Source organism: Sphaerodactylus townsendi, linkage group LG12 (genome assembly GCF_021028975.2).
Source record: "Sphaerodactylus townsendi isolate TG3544 linkage group LG12, MPM_Stown_v2.3, whole genome shotgun sequence".
Taxonomy (NCBI): domain Eukaryota; kingdom Metazoa; phylum Chordata; class Lepidosauria; order Squamata; family Sphaerodactylidae; genus Sphaerodactylus; species Sphaerodactylus townsendi.
The window spans coordinates 49,131,310-49,152,156 of NC_059436.1; the positions used below are offsets into that span (position 1 = coordinate 49,131,310).

General features: G+C 49.7%; 1 protein-coding gene across 1 annotated transcript in view; it reads right to left on the reverse strand.

The window, feature by feature from the left end:
* The window catches only part of LOC125441552 (adenylate kinase 8-like), a 117,152-nt gene that overhangs the window by 56,541 nt on the left and 39,764 nt on the right, over nucleotides 1-20,847 (reverse strand). Inside the window, exon 5 of the mRNA XM_048512160.1 lies at nucleotides 13,829-13,897. Coding sequence (XP_048368117.1) covers nucleotides 13,829-13,897 — 69 coding nt within the window. The remainder of the gene's footprint in view (nucleotides 1-13,828; nucleotides 13,898-20,847) is intronic.

Sequence of the window (20,847 nt, forward strand, 5' to 3'; positions counted from 1 at the left end):
GGGGAAGAGCTAATTATTTTGCCATTTCTTTCCTCAGAGATTCCCCCCATCTCAGCCGCATTTAGTTTGATCAGAAGAAAAACAATTGAGCCCTTATTGTGCCTTACTTTTTCTCCTACTGAAAACAGCCCCGAGATCCAGCATGATATTGTAGTGAAAGTGTTGGGCCAGGATATGGAAAACCCAGGTTCAAATCCCCATTTGCACCATAGTGGCTTGCAGGGTCGTCTTGGGCCAGTCAGAAGCATTGGCTCGTTGTTGGATGGGAGACCTCCAAGAAATACCAGAGTTGTGACATGAAGCCAGGCAACGGTAAACCACCTCTGAACGTCTCTTGCCTTGACAATCCCATGGGATCTAGTCAGCTGTGACTAGCAGTGGCGTAGCGCCAAGGGGATAGGGTGGGGCACAATGCCATTCCAACCCGTGCACTTGTGCGGGGCGTGGTGGGGGTGTTCTGGGGCAGGGGAAGAGGATGTAGGCATGTTCCGGGCGCAGTTCCCCCTCGCTCCACCCCTGGTGACTAGACGTGGGAAAAACATTCCCAGAGAAGGGGCAGTTTTGATTGGGGAAACTGTGTGGGTAGAAGAGGGGAAAGTGTTTTTTAAAAACCCTCCCTTGAGCCCCATTTCACATTCTGTCCCTTCCCCACTGCAGCTGAGGATAAATTACATGGGTTTGATTCCCCACTCCTCCAGAGGAGTAGCGGACTCTTATTTGGTGAACTGGATTTGTTTCCCAGCCCCGACACATGAAGCCTGCTGGGTGACCCTGGGCTAGTAACAGTTCTCTCAGGCTGATTCCGCACGGGCCAAAAACAGCGGTGTGAAAACGGTGTGAAAACAATATAAACCCTTTGGGTGCTGTGTGGTTTCCGGGCTGTATGGCCGTGTTCTAGCAGCATTCTCTCCTGACGTTTCGCCTGCATCTGTGGCTGGCATCTTCAGAGGATCATCAGCCAGCCACAGATGCAGGCGAAACGTCAGGAGAGAATGCTGCTAGAACACGGCCATACAGCCCGGAAACCACACAGCACCCAAGTGATTCCGGCCGTGAAAGCCTTCGACAATACAATATAAACCCTTTTACACCATTTTCACACTGTTTTCACACGGCTGTTTTTGGCCCATGTGGAATCAGCCTCAGAGAGATCTCAGGCTCACCTACCTCAAGGGGTGGAGCGAGAAGGAACTGTGCCTGAGGCACGTGCAAGGCCTGTGCCCCTGCTGCAGTGCCACCCTCCCCCGGAATGCCCCGGAACGCTCCGGAAGTCCTGTCACGCCACACACCTGGGGCGAGCCCCACCACGCCACGTGGGCGCTACGCCACTGCCTACCTCACAAGGTCTCTGTTGTGGGGAGAGGAAAGGAAGGAATTTGTATGTAAGCTGCTTTGAGACTCCTTACAGGGGAGAAAGGTAGGGGTATAAATCAAAACTTTTCTGTATTGTTGATGCACTCAGATCTCTCACAAGTTAGCCAGGAAGCTTCATGACCGAGCATGGATTCCAACTAGTCTGTAGTGTGGATGCACCCTGACCTCTCACAGCAGGCCAGGGAACTTCATGGCTGAGCATGGATTTCAACTCCCTGAGATCTCTGTGCTACACTCCTTCTTCACCTTGTTACTGTGCCAGCCACAAGACTTCTGACTGCTGAATCACCCTAATACCCCGAGTTAAAATCAAAGGCTTATGCCAAAAAATATATATGATGCTCTGTGGACCTTTCTAAAGGCAGCATAGAAATGCCCTAAATAAATACATTCATGGTCCTGAGCACGGCTCGCGCAGAGACAAAACAGACACCATCCTCTGACAGCAAGTGCTGTAACTTTGCTCATCCACTTAGGTGGAAACAACACAATAGAAGGTATTTATTGCGAGGCTGATTAGGTCTGGGATTTGCCAGCTTTACCCTACCAGCTCCTGGGCAGGAAACTGGAATAAACGTCTTGGAGAAACTCCTAGGTAGCGTTTTTCATGTTGCGAATATTCGGCTCTGTCTCCAAATGAATTCAACACAACCAATGATGACAGCAATAACCAGCGGGACGGTGATCTCCCTGGGCCCTCCCCAGAAGGCAGGAAAACTCCGGCACTAGTTCCTGTAAGTCCCCAGCACTGGAACATAATACCTGCCATCCTATTTCTCGGCATGCCGTAAGACCTCCCTGTGCGATTTCTCACTACCCTAACTGCATTTGTATTAAGAGAACACACAATACAGGGTCCCGGCAGAGCCATCGATCAATAAAACCACGCTCCTTCGAGGGTGCACGCCACATCTATAAACTCGAGAGTGTCAAAACAATGGCACAGAAAATCCGGTACTCCTACCGCCGGCAGGAGGAAAACTGGGCAATTAATACCAGCCGAACGACACCGCCAGGAGAAATAAAACAAACAGCTGGTGGTTCTGTGGTCCAGCGGACTGCTTCCCTGCCATCTATTAACATTTTTCAAGTATAAAATACTGACTCGCGTCCCGAGCCCGAGAACATAAATCCAGCTCCAGCAGCCTCAAAACCTACAGCCTCAAAAAGATTAATTTTGAGGGGGGTTTTTTCCCCCTCTCTAAAGAGGTGCTCGAGATGGAGAACGGTTTCCCTTCAAATGGAAATTTTCAGCTAGCCCAATAAAAGAGAAGACTCGCCTGTAATGGCTGTTAATCGCCAAGCCCGTTCTAATGCGATGTTGCATGGATACACCCTCTGAGAACAGCAGCAATCGAGGCAAGCCAAGTCTGTGTGTGTCTGTCCATCCGTCCGTCCGTCCGTCGTCGGTCGGTCGGTCGGTCGGTCGGTCGGTCGGTCTGTCTGGAAGGGGGCATTGTGTGGACAGGGTGTTTGGCTATCAATGGTTTGGCCTTGGGAGTCCACTGCTGGGATGGTCCTCTTGTCCGAACCTTTCTGTGTTTCTCTGTTCCCTTGAGGGGGTTGGGATGTATTATTGTTGTTGTTGTTGTTGTTATTGTTGTTATTATTATTATTATTATTATTAATTTATTATATTTATAAACCGCCCTCCCCCGAAGGCGAATGCTATCGACTGTTATCGACTGTTTGCCGCCTTTTTGCCAGAATCATCTTTCCTTTGTTCCTTGAAGTCTGTCAATAAAATCCTTGAAACTATCGAGCAGTTTGTTGTCTGATCCAGGGAGCTGGCCAAATTTTTATGTACGGTTCTCTCAATACGTTCCTAACTATTCTTTCTTATCGAGATTGTTGTTTTGTTGTTTCTTATGCCAATAAGGGTCATGAAATGAAACGAAATGATCCAGGGAGCTGACAGAGTTAAATGCCGTCAAGTCACTTCTGCCTCATGGCAACCCTATGGATCAAGGCCTATCGACAACAGCCTTGCTCAGATCATCCAAGCACAGAGCCGTGGGTTCCTTGATAGAGTCAATCCATCTCATGTCGAGCAGCAGTGGCGTAGGAGGTTAAGAGCTCGTGTATCTAATCTGGATGAACCAGGTTTGATTCCCAGCTCTGCCGCCTGAGCTGTGGAGGCTTATCTGGGGAATTCAGATTAGCCTGTACACTCCCACACATGCCAGCTGGGTGACCTTGGGCTAGCTAGTCACAGCTTCTCAGAGCTCTCTCAGCTCTACCTACCTCACAGGGTGTTTGTTGTGAGGGGGGAAGGGCAAGGAGATTGTAAGCCCCTTTGAGTCTCCTTCAGGAGAGAAGGGGGGGATATAAATCCAAACTACTACTACTACTACTACTACTACTACTACTACTACTCTTCTTCTTCTTCTTCTTCTTCTTCTTCTTCTTCTTCTTCTTCTTCTTCTTCTTCTTCTTCTTCTTCTTCTTCTTCCCCTTTTTCTGCTGCCTTCAACTTTTCCTAGCATTATTGTCTTTTCCGGCGATTCCTATCTTCTCGTTATTTGACCAAAGTATGACAGCCTCACTTTAGTCATTTTTTGCTTTTAAAAACAGTTCAGGCTCGATTTGCTCTAGAACCCACTTATTGGGGGTTTTTTGGGTGGTCCACAGTATCCATCACACTCCCTTTCAACACCACATTTCAGCTGTCTTCACTGTCCAGCTTTCACCCCCATACGATAGTAACAGGGAATAATACGACTTGACTTAACCTGATCTTGCTTGCTGGTGACCCATCCTTCCCAATCTCAATCTCCCTCTGATTTCTTGGTTGCAGTCTTATCTTTGGTTGATGATGGTAACAAGAAAAAATAAAGTCTTGAACAATTTCAATTTCCTTGTTGGCCACTCTGAAGTTGAGTAATCGTCACTGTTGCCTTCTGGATGTTCAGCTGTCGTCCTGCTTCAACACTTTCTCCTTTAACTTTCAGCAGCAGTGGTTCCAAGTCTTCGCTATTTTCTGCCAGTAATGTAGTATCATTGGTATACCTCAAATTGTTATTGTTGCTCCTTCTATGTTACAGGCGGGCATCAGCTATGGCAGTGATGGCGAACCTATGGCACGGGTGCCAGAGGTGGCACTCAGAGCCCTCTCTGTGGGCACGCATGCACAGAGTTTGTCATGTGATAATAGTGTAATTATTTCAGGGAGATTATTAGCATTAAACCTAAGACCTAGTTTTGGGGAAGCAGTGTAGGAAACCCTGTTAAGCGCTGTTAAACCCTACTGATGTTCATGGGAAGAACGAAAGTGTGATCCTTTACCTGAGAGTAAGCTCGGTTGCTGGCAATGGCGTTCGCGTCTGAGTAAACCCTCCTAGGGTCGTGATTCACCCGTTTGAAGCATTGCACAGTTGCTTCAAAGCAAAGCCACCGACTACCACTAAGCTTACTCCTGAGTAACGCGTGCCTTTGAGCCAACCATTTTTTCTATACTAAAACCTCAGTACTCAGGTTAAATTGCCATGTTGGCACTTTGCAATTAATAAGTGGGTTTTGGGTTGCAGTTTGGGCACTCGGTCTCAAAAAGGTTCGCCATCACTGAGCTATGGCGTGTCAGACAGACCCAGGTCAAGGCTGGTAACATGCAAAGGCGTGGGCAGACAGTCAAAGGGAAAGGCAGGTGGCAAGCAAATGCACAATCAGACAGTCCAGAATCAAGCAAATCTAGCAGTTCAAGCAGGCAGGAGGGCTAGACACTAAGGTACAAGGCGTGGAACAGGGAACTGGGTGTGTGGAGTTTTCCGGAGAAACACACTTGTTGCACCCAGGCAGAGCCAAGCCCAAGACAGGGTTAATATAGGAGACCCTGGCTAATGAGGCTAGAATCCTGCAAGGACTCAGTCTTCCTCAGGTGCAGACAGAGGCGTAGTGGGGACGTAGTGTTTTCTGCCCCGCCCCCCCTCACGGCGCCCTGCCCCCCCTTACCTTAGTTCAGCCTGGAAAGGGGGCCTGTTTCCTTCAGGCTGAAAATGGCCTGGTGGGAACTACACTTCCCATGAGACTCTGGGGGCTTGCAACATTCTGGGAAGTGTAGTTCCCACCAGGCCATTTTCAGCCTGAAGGGAACAGGCTGCTTCTCCAGTTTGCACTATTTCACTAAGGTAAGTGTGGGAGGGTGCCGCAGGGTGGTGGTGGGAGGGGGCACTGCAGGGGGACGATCCCCTCCCCGGCATGCACCCGGTGCAACATGCACCCCTGCCCAGTGGTGGGATTCAAATAATTTAACATCTGGTTGTTTACAAGCACCATTTCCGAAGTGGTGCAAACCTGCTGAATCCCACCACTGCCCCCAACCCCTGGTAGCTATGCCTCTGGGTGCAGATGCCTCTGTTTCACAGAGCCTTCTGCCATACTTAGCAACAATGCAAGAACTTTTCCTTAGCAGTCACTGGAACACTGCATTTAGACCTTTGATTCTGTTTATGTCACCTTTTGCTTTTGCTTCTCATCTATCATTGGTCGTTTCCCCACTTACCATCGACCACCCTTTGCTGTGCACTACTCTCAGCGTGCTTCATTTCAGGAGCGCTCCTGGGCTTTCCCACGACCCTGCGAGGGGTCATCAAAAGGCATCGTGTGAGCAAGCCAATTTTCCCGCTTCCTTTCCACCTTCCTTAACTGAGGTAGTTTCCACACTTACCATCGACCACCCTTTGCTGTGCGCTACTCTCAGCGCGCATCATTTCTGGCGCGCTCCCGGGCTTTCCCACAACCCCGCGCTCTGTGCGGGGTCATCAAAAGGCGCCGTTTTGAGGAGTGCCAGGAATGACGTGTGCTGAGGGGGCGCGAGAGCGGCAACGTCGGGGCGGCTGCATTGTCGCCGCCCCTGTAGTGGGGAGTGCCGCAGGACCCCGCGCTACTTGGTGAGAGTAGCGCGCAGCAGATGGTAAGTGGGGAAACGACCATCAACAATACAGCATACGATAAGGTTCCCAAAGCCTGTTGTGTCCATTCAAATGCAGCACCAAATTACAGCTTGCACAAACCACAGTTTGTAAACCCATTTAATTGCGGTTTCTGGTTCTCACTTGCCAAATGATTGCAAACCGCACCTTAGCCATTTGGACACTGTACCGAACCACGGTTAAGCTTCCTCACCTATGGTTTAGCACGATGTCGGAACTGAACCTTAGAGCTCTAATGCCTGTATGTATTTAGATGCATTTATGCAAATGCAGAAAAACAGCACAAGATTTCGGGCCCGCTGGGATAAATGTGTAGCATCAGTAGGGAGGGAGAGATGAGTAAACAAACAGACAAATAACTGAAGCAGCTCAGTTTTAAAGAGCTCTAAGAGAAATCAGGCAGACCCAAATAATTCAAGCACGAGTGATTTGCAATGCAAAAATTTAATTCTACTTTGCAGATTCAAAATGAGTGGATAAATTATGGATTAAGGCTCACAGTATTTTGTATGGGCAAACTGACAACCACTTTCCAGTCACTTAGATTTCCCATCAAATCTCTCGCTTCCATTTCCCTGGAACTATTCAAAAGGAATTGCAATTTCTCTGTGGCAGAAGGCAAACTGGGGTGTGGGGGGAAGACACAGTGAGAACCAAGACACCCTACAAAGGTGAGATCTGCCCATTTAAGACAATGAAGGGCAAACAAGAGAGAGGGTTTAACAAATACTTAATGCGTTTGGAGTCATTTTATGTTTCCTTCCCCTGCCCCTGGATGTTGAATGGTGACTATTGTGAAACCAGCATTTGTAAAATGAAGAATTAATTCTATGGAAGAGATTAGACCTGGAACCAGTGGTGGGATCCAAAAATTTTAGTAGCAGGTTCCCTCGCCAGCCCTCCCTCAGCAAAGGGGGCAGAAGCGTACCTAGGCTCAGCCCTGGGCAAACCCTGAGTTGGATGGCCCCCCATGGGCAGCCACCCCACCACGACCCAAAAATTTTTTTTTGCACCAGGTCATTTCTAAATCATCATCGCATTATAGAAAATGCCCCAACTCACAAATCTGAACACAGCAATGGTGAAACCCACAGGTTCTTTGATAGAGACTGGTGAGATAAAAGGTACGAAAGGCTGAGAATCAATGAATTGCAGTACCTGAAAGGGATTAACCCAGTTCAGGGTGTTACATTATTAGTCGCAATTGCTATATGGAACCTTCACGTTCAAAGGCAGTATGCCTCTCGGGGAGGCGAGGGCATGGAGATGGAAAAGCGGACCCAATTAGTAACCCCCTCTCGGCACACACAAATAATTAGTAACCCACTCTCGGGAACTGGTGAGAACCTGCTGGGTCCCACCTCTGCCTGGAACCCCACTATCCCAGCAATCCAAACCCTGCATGGATTTCTCTATACCAGACCAACCCCCTTTCAAGGCCAATAACAGGGAAAGCAGATAAATTGGGGGGGGGATTAATGTTGAGTAACTCTTCCACTCTCTGTTTTAACTGGTACAGGAGTCAGGAAAGATCCCTAGAATACACCCTGAGTCCCCTTTATGGCCTCTGATCTACTTTGAGAACACAACACATCTGCTTCATTATCAGGGCTTCTGGCATCTTAACTGCTCAGTGACTGAAATCCAGAAATGGGAGTATGAACTCCTGAAGTAAGCAGAGAGACTTCAGAGGTAAACAGAAGTGAGTTTATTATGGCAACTGAATGCTTTGCCTAAATGTTTGCCTAAATCGCCACATCTCAAAAAGGATATTGAAGAGATAGAAAAAGTGCAGAGAAGGGCAACGAGGATGATTGAAGGATTGGAGCACCTTCCTTATGAGGAGAGGCTGCCGCGTTTGGGACTGTTTAGTTTGGAGAGGAGACGGCTGAGGGGGGATATGATTGAAGTCTATAAAATTACGCATTGGGTAGAAAATGTTGACAGAGAGAAATTTCTCTCTCTTTCTCACAATACTAGAACCAGGGGGCATTCATGGAAAATGCTGGGGGGAAGAATAAGGACTAATAAAAGGAAACTTTTTTTCACGCAACGTGTGATTGGTGTTTGGAATATGCGGCCAGAGGAGGTGGTGATGGCCACTAACCTGGATAGCTTTAAAAAGGGCTTGGACAGATTTATGGAGGAGAAGTCGATCTCTGGCTACCCATCTTGATCCTCCTCGATCTGAGATTGCAAATGCCTTAGCAGAGCAGGTGCTCGGGAGCAGCAGCAGCAGCAGAAGGCCCTTGCTTTCACATCCTGCATGTGAGCTCCCAAAGACACCTGGTGGGCCACTGCGAGTAGCAGAGTGCTGGACTTGATGGACTCTGGTCTGATCCAGCAGGCTAAATAAACTAGCTACTTTATTTAAAAAAGGAGAGAAGTCTTGTTAGGCACATTGTAGTCGAGATCAACCCAAGTCAGAGCCTAGCAAGCAGTTTATTCTTTCCTAGATGGTCACAGACTGGCTACTTAGCAATCTGCCCCAGCGTTTTACCAGGTGCTGATATCAAACTGACTAGCATGTTGCTTCCCCAATCCACTTTCCTTCCCTTTTGTGAAAACTTAGATTACATTTGCCCATCTCCAGCTTTCCAGAACCTCACCTGATCTTTAAAAATTATCAGAGATTAGGACCAGAGTTTCCACAAAGAAAGCATGAATATTTTCTGATTCAGACTGTATTCGATCTGGACACAGGGTTTGTTGCCACATCCAAATGTGACGGTTGTAACAAACTGGGATTCCTTTCGTCCCCATCAGTTTTAAACAATGGTGGTTAGTTTGAAGAATCCATAAACCAGGAAGTCATTTGCGGAGCTACAAGGTGGCGGGGGGGGGGGGTGCGCCGTGCACCGGGCGCATGCCTGGGGGGTGCAAAAATCGCCCCAGGCCCCTCCCCCTTCCCCCCATGGTGCTCCCCCCGCAATGCCCCCCCACCCCCCTTCCCATACTAACATTAGTTCCTTTCTTTCAAAACTTTTTCAGGCTGCAAAAGGCCTGTTCTCAGTAAAAACGGCCTGAAGAACTACAGTTCCCAGGAGACCTTGGGGCTCACAAGGGGGGAGGGGGGCGCTGCGCGGGGAGCATAGGGGGCAGAAAATGTAGCATGCACACTGGGCACAGTTTGGTCTCTGCAAGAAGTGTTCAATCTTGGCAGGCAGTCTTAGCTAGGGGCCATGCAGAGCAGCTGCCAGGAGTCCTGGTGTGGCTACCTATAGTCCACCCTCAGCTGGAGGGGAGAGGAAGAGCATGAAGGCTCCCACTACTGCTCATGCCCACTCCTTGGGCTCTTGGGTAGCCAGCTTGGCAGTTGCTGTGTGCTGCCAACCCCTCTGGGCCTTGGGCAACCGCTAGCTAACCTGCTGCCAAGCACATTCACCCCTCCAGGCAGTGGCGTATCTCCAATTGGGCAGGGAGGTGACGCCCCGGCGTATGCTGGAGCGGGGACAAGGAGGGGGCGTTCTGGGGGCGGGGTAGGCGCTGCCGCAGCAGGGGCACAGGGCACGCGCATGCTCCAGGCACAGTTCCCCCGCACTCTGCCCCTGCCTCCAGGACTCAGATCATAGCCAGCTTGGTGGGGGCTGAGCAGAAATCTTGCATGGGGCTAACCCAGTGGTGGGATCCAAAAATGTTAGTCACAGGTTCCCATGGTGGTGGGATTCAAACTGTGGCGTTAGCGCCAATGGGGCGGGGCGGGGAAGGGCACGGCGGGGGCGTGGACGGGCATTCCGGGGGCAGGGCATTCCTGGGCGGGGCTGTGGCAAGGACGCAACCGCTGCGCCGGTCCTTGGGCGGGAAACGAAGGCACGCAGGCGCAGGCTGCCACGCACGCCGGTGCACCTCCTGCCAGACTGCTTTAAGTTCTGCGCGCTACTGCTGAGAGGAGGGGCGACACTAGGGCAAAAATCACGTGGCAAAATCACCCATTAGTAACCCCCTCTCGGTACACACAAATAATGAGTAACCTACTCTCGGGAACCTGTGAGAACCTGATGGATCCCACCTCTGGGCTAACCTTGCTTGAGCCTGTGGCCGCCCTGATGGAGAAGATATTGATTCCGGGGCCCAATCCTGGACTTTTGCCCAGGATTTCAGACGCACTAAGACTACCTCTGAATCTCAGCTCCATCCACGAGGAAAGGAAGGAGGAAGGGTGCAAGAACTGAAGACATATTCGCATCCCAACGGAAAGGCATCTGAGAATGACAGCTGTAGCAAGTAACGCTCATACATTGAGCAGGGCACATTCAAAATGCAAAGCGAAGTATAAAATAATGAGAGTTTTAACAGAACAGATCGGGAAACCTGGACTGAAAATAGAGATAGTTGGAACATACTGGTTAGGACAAAAAAATGTAGCCAAACTCTTATTTTGGATTTTGAAGTCCTGGGTAAGTTTGTCAATAAAATTACTGCTTCCTCTTGTCTGGGATTCATTTTGTAACAATCACAGTTTGGGGAAAACAGTCATAGATGAGTTAACAGCACCTCCTTTGATTGGGTTGATTTATTTATTTGACACAAATCCCTCCTCCTCGATTAACATACCTTTAGTTAAATATGCATCATGGTATTTTTAAACTTCTTTATTTATTGATACAATGTTACATAAATATTCCTTCAAAGGCTCCTGCAGTGATTTAAATAGGACTATTTGAGAAATGGGAATGGCTGTCAAGTCACAGCCGAATTACCGTGACCCCATAGGGTTTTCAAGGCAACCCCATAGGGTGTTGAGAGGTGGTTTACCATTGCTTGCCTCCACATAGTGGCCCTGGGCTTCCTTGGCGGCCTCCCATTCAAATACTAACTGGGGTTGGCCCTGCTTAGCTACTGAGATTGAATGAGATCAAGTTAGTGTAACCCCCATGCTCAGAATGGGTTGACCCAGAAAGGGGTGGAGACTCAAAGCAGCAAGAGGCTGCAGAGCTCATGTAGTTTGGAGGAGACAAGGCTACCAGACTCGGACCTTGGTTTGTATAAGCCCTTAACACCTTGTTAAGGTAACTGCGATGTTGTTGGGAACTACTGGGAAGGTGGTAGTTTATTTTTGCTACATTGTAAATGTTGGAGTTTATTGTTTCAGGGCTTCTTTTTGTGGTTGTAATGGGTGAGAGTTCTCCTGGAAACCTTCATCATGTTGAATCCTGTTCATCAAGCCCTTGGAGTCTTCAGGAGCCAACCCACTTGCAAAGAAGAATTGGACTTGGCAGTATCAGTAGACTGTAAATATAAGGACTTGAAAATGCAACCTGAACAGGACCTTGAAGTGTGATGTTAAATGTTGATGTTATATGTTAAGAAAGTAAACCATTTTGTTTTTAAAAAATTGTTGTTGCAAACTCATTCCAAGTTCTGCCCCACAGAACCCACAAGCTGAGGTTACATTAGCACTTGGACGGGAGACTACCAAAGAAAATGGGGCAGGCAATGGCAAACCACAGGGGCAGGCAGTGGAACAACTGTTTGCAAGTGGATTTTGCTATTCCGCACAGCTTCAAAGAGCACTGAAAGCAGTTTGAAAGTGCATTATTCTGCATGTGCGGAATGAGCCTAAGAGTAATTCAGCAGTGGAATGGGCTGCCTAGGGACATGCTGAGCTCCCCCTCGTTGGCAGTCTTCAATCAGCGGCTGCACGAATACTTGTCAGGGATGCTTCAGGTTGAGCCTGCGTTGAGCAGGGGGTTGGACTAGATGGCCTGTAGGGCCCCTTCCAACTCTGTGATGCCTGTATATATATATGGACAACTGCAGGTAACACTTCACACCTCTTAGACACTGGGCTGTAGTTGCCCGCATAATCTTGTTAAGGGTTCTTCTCTGGGACCAGGGTATCTAAAGGAAAGTCTTCCCCCAGATGTTTCTGCCTGAGAATTAAGATCACAAGGAAAGGCCCACCTCTGATTGTACCACCAATCAAAGCAGCTGATCCAGTGGGTACATGAGATTCTTCAGAGCCTTTTCAGTGGCAGCCCCACAACTACAGAGGTACCTCCCAAGAAGGTGTACCTGGACCCCTCCCTTTCTATCTGCAGAAGGCAGTTGAAGACAGTTTTATTTAGGACTGCATTTGACTCATTTAGTTTTTATTCACTCACACTCCTAATTTGGAGATTTTAAACTGTGGTCTTTTATATGTGTGTGTGTGTGTGCGTGCGTGCGTGCGTGCGTGCGTGCGTGCGTGCGTGCGTGCGTGTTTTAATAATAATTGTTTAGGCTATACCATAAGCTGCTGTGGGTTCTGCAAGGTAGAAAGGAGGTTAATAAGCATTTTAAATAAATATCAGGACTATCGTGACTGCTTTTCTGGAATGAAAAAATGCAACATTTTTATAACAACTAGCAAAAATAACAATCTGTTTTTTGTTTCTCTACACCAAACCTGTCCTAATTGCCTCTCCAATTTGTTTGGCAGATTACCATCATTTAAATATTCTTATGACGATTGAAGGGCCACAAAAGCTATTAAATACATTCCAGCAGATCTGAAAATTTGTGCTAAGCCTGAGTTTTCATTATTAAAAAAAATTCAGGAGTTGGATCAAATATTTTGATCTAGCACTTGTTTTCTTTAAAGGGTCCACTTACACTCACTTTTATTTACACGAGAAGTGCTTCATATGTCTTAACGTAGGTGCTAAACTTTTTCCCGTTTTAGTCTTGCCCAGAGAGATTACCTGTAATGGTAAAAAGTCCAACAACCAATGGACTTTTTGGACAGTTCCTGAATAAAATATGATGTAATAACCGCTGAGATGCTGCTGCTGGTAATTAAAATCACTCCCTTGCCCACCCCGCCCGACTGCTCATTCAAGACCCATTAGCCACCAACGTCATGCATTGATTTTCTTAAAATGTTGCCTGTTTATCAGGTTTGCCTACGCAGAACTCCGCCAGTTGCCCCAGGCAGTGAACAGAGCTACCCGCATTTCCCGTTTGATCCTCTCAGCACTATACCATCAGCATATGCCCACCTTCCCCTTCTGTTAATAATGCGCCAAAATCCCAGCATGGAGGGAGATGCTAAAATGAATTGCGATGGTCCCGGCATTCCTGCAGCCATTCGGGAAGAACCAACAACTCCTTCATTCTTTTCGGCACCTCTCTGCGGACACCCAAGGAAGCAAGCACGTCCACCGCCTGTCCCGATTCCTTTCTTTAAGCTGAGAATTTGGATTTTAAACCTGCATCTGCTGTATTGAGAGCAGCAGTGGCGTAGGAGGTTAAGAGCTCGTGTATCTAATCTGGAGGAACCAGGTTTGATTCCCTGCTCTGCCACTTGAGCTGTGGAGGCTTATCTGGGAATCCAGATTAGCCTGTGCACTCCCACACACGCCAGCTGCGTGACCTTGGGCTAGTCACAGCTTTTCGGAGCTCTCTCAGCCCCACCCACCTCACAGGGTTTGTGGGGGGGAAGGAGATTGTAAGCCCCTTTGAGTCTCCTGAAGTAGAGGAAGGGGGGATATAAATCTAAACTCTTCTTCTTCTTCTATTGTGATTTGCTGTCCCAACATACTTACCCGTCCAATGCATTCTCCCGACTGCAGCTGTTCCTCAATGGCATCAGCCCACAACTGAGAGGGAATTTCCTAAAGAACAAAACATTTGATAGGACAAAACGTTCACAATGCAGCCCAAAAAGGAACTCGTACCCCACGAACTCTGGGGGCAAAGGTCAATTAAGCCCTTCCAAAAGTTGAACAAGCCACCTCCAGAATGACTAGAGAGACCGGAGCTTTTGCCCAAACGCTGCAGAAGGGATCCCCAATCTTTTTAAGCCTGCAAGGACCTTTGGAGTTCTGACACAAGGTGGGAGGCGCTGCCGCAAAATGGCTGCACCTCAAGGTGGAGCCAACCACAGAATGTCAGGGCGTGCAAAACTCTAATATTAGTTCCTCAACCTTTCAGCCAGAAGTTCTGATTAGTAGGATGCCTTTGAAGCACATGTAAAAGGAATGTCTTGCATACACACAGCTTGCCTTCAGTCACACCTCTCAATAAGGAAGCCACAGAGGAAGACAAAAGGAGGAGGAGGAGGAGGAGGAGGAGGAGGAGGAGGAGAGGAGGAGGAGGAGGAGGAGGAGGAGGAGGAGGAGGAGAAATAGAAGGAGGAGGAGGAGGAGGAGGAGGAGGAGGAGGAGGAGAAGAAGAAGAAGAAGAAGAAGAAGAAGGAGAAGAAGAAGAAGAAGAAGAAGGAGAAGAAGAGGAGGAGGAGTTTGGATTTATATCCCCCCTTTCTCTCCTGCAGGAGACTCAAAGGGGTTTACAATCTCCTTGCCCTTCCCCCCTCACAACAAACACCCTGTGAGGTAGGTGGGGCTGAGAGAGCTCCGAGAAGCTGTGACTAGCCCAAGGTCACCCAGCTGGTGTGTGTGGGAGTGCACAAGCTAACCTGAATTCCCCAGATAAGCCTCCACAGCTCAGGCGGCAGAGCTGGGAATCAAACCCGGTTCCTCCAGATTTGATACACGAGCTCTTAACCTCCTACGCCACTGCGTAGCGCCAACAGGGCAGGGGATGCGCGATGCACCAGGGGCGCACCCCTGCAGGGGCGTTGCGGGAGCGGGACAGGGGCAGATGGGGGCTTGGAGGGGCGTGGGGCGCAAACATGCACTGGGCGCAGTTTCCCGTCGCTCTGTCCTGGACAATAGCAAACCACCTCTGCTTCTCACTTGCCTTGAAACCGGGGCTGTGTCAATCAGCTGTGACTTAAGAACATAAGAAAGAGCCAGCTGGACCAGACCAGAGTCCATCTAGTCCAGCACTCTGCTCCTCGCAGTGGCCCACCAGATGCCTTTGGGAGCTCACAGGCAGGATGTGAAAGCAAGGGCCTTCTGCTGCTGCTGCTCCCGATCACCTGGTCTGCTAAGGCATTTGCAATCTCAGATCAAGAAGGATCAAGATTGGCAGCCAGAGATCGACTTCTCCTCCACAAATCTGTCCAAGCCCCTTTTAAAGCTATCCAGGTTAGTGGCCATCACCACCTCCTGTGGCAGCATATTCCAAACACCAATCACGCGTTGCGTGAAGAAACGTTTCCTTTTATTAGTCCTAATTCTTCCCCCCAGCATTTCAATGTATGCCCCCTGGTTCTAGTATTGTGACATTTCCTGTCGACATTTTCTACCCCGTGCATAATGTTATAGACTTCAATCATATCCCCCCCCCTCAGACTTGGCAGCACTTGATGAACACACACATCCTCTGGCTGCAAATCCCATGTTTTAATCCCTCACCGCCTAAAGAAGTATTCCCTTTTGATTGTCCTAAACCATAGGTGTCAAACTCGTGGCCCTCCAGATACTATGGACTACAGTTCCCATCATCCCCTGCCAGCATGATGCTGGCAGGGGATGATGGGAACTGTAGTCCACAACATCTGGAGGGGCGTGAATTTGAAACCTGTGTCCTAAACCTACTGCCTTTGACTTCCAGCATTCAAGCTGCGGGAGAAAAAGTTCTCCTTGCCAACTCTCAATAAGGAAGCCACAGAGGAAGACAAAAGGAAGACTCTTTCCATCCAAGAGTGGAGAGGAGCACCTCACCGCTCCCAAGCTTCGAGGCTGACCCGATTCAACTGCTCTTTCTGCCCTCTGCACTGCTTCTGCCTGGGTTTCCAGACCATTTTGTGGGCACTCTTGTGGAGCAGCAGTGGCGTAGGTTAAGAACTCGTGTATCTAATCTGGAGGAACCGGGTTTGATTCCCAGCTCTGCCGCCTGAGCTGTGGAGGCTTATCTGGGGAATTCAGATTAGCCTGGGCACTCCCACACCCGCCAGCTGGGTGACCTTGGGCTAGTCACAGCTTCTCGGAGCTCTCTCAGCCCCACCTACCTCACAGGGTGTTTGTTGTGAGGGAGGAAGGGCAAGGAGATTGTCAGCCCCTTTGAGTCTCCTGCAGGAAAGGGGGGATATAAATCCAAACTCCTCCTCCTCCTCCTCCTCCTCTTCTTCTTCTTCTTCTTCTTCTTCTTCTTCACTCCCAGCTGTGACTCTCACATATACTTTTCACGTCTTTCTTGCCTCAGACTATAGATCTGCCTGTTACCAACCAGACATCACAACAAATTCTGCACAGGCTTTCTAAAGGGCGGGGCAGGGACTGCTGTTTATAGCAGGGCATAACACAGCCCTGCAGGGAGACCCGCGGGTATAAATAATTAGGACCACACTGGAGCTGACGGAGCCATCCATCAGTCTGAACGGAGCGACGGCTGTGCTGTGGTCCGGCATGTGTTTTTGGTCGAGAAAGCTCCTGGTGATTCAAGAATAATATATCGGTCAACTGAAACCAAACCACTGAACAGCCCAAGTGTTGTCGAAGGCTTTCGCGGCCGGAATCGCTGGGGTGTGGTGTGGTTTCTGGGATGTATGGCCATGTTCTAGTACATAGGTGTCAAACTCGCGGCCCTCCAGATGTCATGGACTACAGTTCCCATCATCCCCTGCCAGCATGATGCTGGCAGGGGATGATGGGAACTGCAGTCCATGACATCTGGAGGGCCACGAGTTTGACACCTGTGTTCTGGTAGCATTTTCTCCCGACGTTTCGCCTGCATCTGTGGCTGGCATCTTCAGAGGATTTAGGACCCTGAGGCTGGTGGAGTTAGGGCTGGTTATGGAACCTGAGAATGGTGTTCGGAAGACTGAAAATATTGCTCTGGTGACTAGTCCAGAACAGAAGGCCTTTGGTATCAAGCTGGGCCAGAACAGAGCCTCTACGCTGCCTACCAATTCCAGGGGACGATTCTTCACACGACTGCTCCTGTTCTGTGCTCAGGGATGGCTCCGAGGCCCTATGGCTGGTGCCGTGAGGTTCCCGGTCAAGCCCCATGGACGCAAGCGGGATTAAGAAAAATTCCCTTTACCTCAGTGGTTCTCAACCTGTGGGTCGCGACCCCTTTGGGGGTCGAATGACCCTTTCACAGGGGTCGCCTAAGACTCTCTGCATCAGTGTTCTCCATCTGTAAAATGGATAAATGTTAGGGTTGGGGGTCACCACAACATGAGGAACTGTACTGAAGGGTCGCGGGACTAGGAAGGTTGAGAACCACTGCTTTACCTGACGTCACTGCAGCTGCCTAGTGGCTAGTACAGCCATTCTCAACCAGGGTTCCCTGGTACCCTGGGGTGCCGTGAGCATGTCCCAGGGGTACTGCGGCAACACTACCGCCCCCCCTCATTTTTGTGGCGTCTCCCACCGGCGCCAGCAAGGACAAGGAGCTGGCCCATGGGACAGGGCCTGCCACAAGGTCAGCAGCCACCACCACCCCCAGTGTTTCCCTTCACCCTGGGAGGGGAAGGTGGGGTATGTGGCAAGCAGGGGCAATGGGAGGGGAAGGTGGAGGGTGGCGGCAGGGGCACCGTGAGATATGAAGAGTGAGGTCAAGGGTACCATGACCTCGAAAAGGTTGGGAAACACTGGGCTAGCAGATGCTTCGTTTGGGAGAGAACCTTTGAGAATGAACCTTCTTCTTTTGGGAGAGCGGCCACAACACTGCCAGGTGCAAACTTAGGGCAAGGAGGTCCAGAACGGACAAAATGACCCAGTTAGGTTTTTTTCCCAGGGTCCCAAATGCCTTCCGTTTGCAATTCTCTCACAAGCAGCCCTTCCAAAGACAGCCGGTTCCACACAGGTAGAAAGAGAAGAAGGGGAAAAGAAAGCGCTCGTGTTTCTTGAAAGTCTGCCGGTCCCGCAGGGCGGCGCGTCAACGCTTCCTGCAGCTTCTCGCGGCTGGAGCCCGGATCCTCGGCTTTGAGGCTGTCACTTTACAAAGGTGCCTCACGCTGCTCTCTGAAGCAGCCCGTCTCCCGCTCCCCTCTTTGATGTGTCATTTCAAGAGGGGCTTCTAGCTGACTAATAAAGAGAGTCCATGCCCACTTTAAAGGCCACCTGCCAATCCAATTTAAACCAGCGCCCCCCCCCCCAACTTCTTTAGCAGCATCACAGTACGTTCAAGTCCTCCCTTTTGACCAGAGTTGCTGACAGAAAAGCAGTCAAGGGGGGGGCATTTAGAGGCACTGCAGTGGACTGTCAGGAAAACCAGCTCTCTCGCAAGACAAGAGTTGGACCCCAGTGTACGTTTTTAGCTCGTCGTGTTCTCACAAAGTTTCTGTCAGGCCTCACACACCCCCAGCAAGAGCGGAACGGGTACTCTGGGAAACGTCAAGCAAGGTTTAGTCCAGTGGTGGCGAACCTAAGGCACGGGTGCCAGAGGTGGCACGGGTGCCAGGAAAACCAGCTCTCTCGCAAGACAAGAGTTGGACCCCAGTGTACGTTTTTAGCTCGTCGTGTTCTCACAAAGTTTCTGTCAGGCCTCACACACCCCCAGCAAGAGCGGAACGGGTACTCTGGGAAACGTCAAGCAAGGTTTAGTCCAGTGGTGGCGAACCTAAGGCACGGGTGCCAGAGGTGGCACGGGTGCCAGGAAAACCAGCTCTCTCACAAGACAAGAGTTGGACCCCAGTGTACGTTTTTAGCTCGTCGTGTTCTCACAAAGTTTCTGTCAGGCCTCACACCCCAGCAAAGAAGCGGGCAGATGTACTCTGGGAAACGTCAAGCAAGGTTTAGTCCAGTGGTGGCGAACCTAAGGCACAGGTGCCAGAGGTGGCACGGGTGCCAGGAAAACCAGCTCTCTCACAAGACAAGAGTTGGACCCCAGTGTACGTTTTTAGCTCGTCGTGTTCTCACAAAGTTTCTGTCAGGCCTCACACACCCCCAGCAAGAGCGGAACGGGTACTTTGGGAAACGTCAAGCAACGTTTAGTCCAGTGGTGGTGAACCTATGGCATGGGTGCTCAGAGCCCTCTCTGTGGGCACGCGTGCACAGAGTTCATCATGTGATAATAGTGTCATTATTTCAGGGAGATTGTTAGCATTAAACCTAAGACCTAGTTTTGGGGAAGCAGTGTAGGTAACCCTGTTAAGTGCTGTTAAACCCTATTGATTTTTGTGGGAAGAACGAAAGCGTGGTCCTTTACCTGGGAGTAAGCTCGGTCGCTGGCAATGGGTTTGCTTCGAGTAAAACCCTCCAAGGTCGTGATTCACCCGTCAAGCATTGCAACGGTTGCTCCAGCAAGCCACCAAGCTTACCCCCCAAGTGATGTGCATCTTGGAGCCAACCGCTTTTTCTATACTAAAACATGACAGTATTCAGGTTAAATTGCTGTGTTGGCACTTCGCGATAAATAAGTGGGTTTTGGGTTGCAGTTTGGGCACTCGGTCTCGAAAAGGTTCGCCATCACTGGTTTAGTCTGTCCTTTCCCTTCCAGACATCCCAAGTGAGGCAGCCTTTGAGCATTAATAGAGCTGCTGACCCCAGCTGATGTTCTTCTATGCTAGTGGTGGCGAACCTATGGCACGGGTGCCAGAGGGGGCACTCAGAGCCCTCTCTGTGGGCACGCATGCACAGAGTTTGTCATGTGGGGAATCCCTCCACACACACATCTAGGTTGACCTGGGCCACTGGGCAATGGGTAGGTAACCCCAGGTGCTGTTAAACCCCACTGATTTTCATGGGAAGAACTAAAGCACAATCCTTTACCTGGGAGTAAGCTCGGTTGCTGGCAATGGGGCTTGCTTCTAAACCCTCCTAGGGTCGTGATCAGTGGTGGGATCCAAAAATTTTAGTAACAGGTTCCCATGGCTGTGGGATTCAAACTGTGGCATAAGCGCCAGTCAAGCGGGGTAACGACATAGAGTGGGTATTCCGGGGCGGGCATTCCTGGGTGGGGCTGTGGCAAGGACGCAGCCAGCCGCTCAGTCCTGGCGGGAAACAAATGTACCGCAGGCACAGGCTGCCGCACCGTCGGTGCACCTCCTGCTAGACTGCTTCAAGTTCTCAAGGCTTACCGTTGAGAGAGGAGGCGAATCCGAGGCACACGTGGCAAAATCACCAATTAGTAACCCCCTCTCGGCACACACAAATAATGAGTAACCTACTCTCGGGAACCTGTGAGAACCTGCTGGATCCCACCTCTGGTCGTGATTCACCCTTTCAAAGCGTTGCATGGTTGCTTCAAAACAAAGCCACCGACTACCACCAAGCTTACTCCCAAGTAATGTGTGCCTCGGAGCCAACCGTTTTTTCTAAATTAAAACCTCAGTGTTCAGCTTAAATTGCCATGTTGGCAGTTTGCAATAAATAAGTGGGTTTTGGGCTGCAGTTTGGGCACTCGGCCTCGAAAAGGTTCACCATCACTGTTCTATGCATTTATACCCTGACTTTTTTTAAAAAAGGCATCAGGGTGAGATATGACAGGACCAGAGACACTCTAACAAATGACAATGAGATAAAATCCAAAATCCAATAAAACAGGAAAACTACATTCAGATTAACATGCCCGATTAACATAGCTCCAGAAACGCAAACATCAAGTAGAAGCCATGGAAAACTCCACAGCTTTTACAGTGGTGGGATCCAAAAATTTTAGTAACAGGTTCCCATGGTGGTGGGATTCAAACTGCATGTGAAGCCAATGGGCGGGCTGGGCACGACAGGCGCGGGTCCGGGCATTCTGGGGCGGCATTCGGGCGGGCATT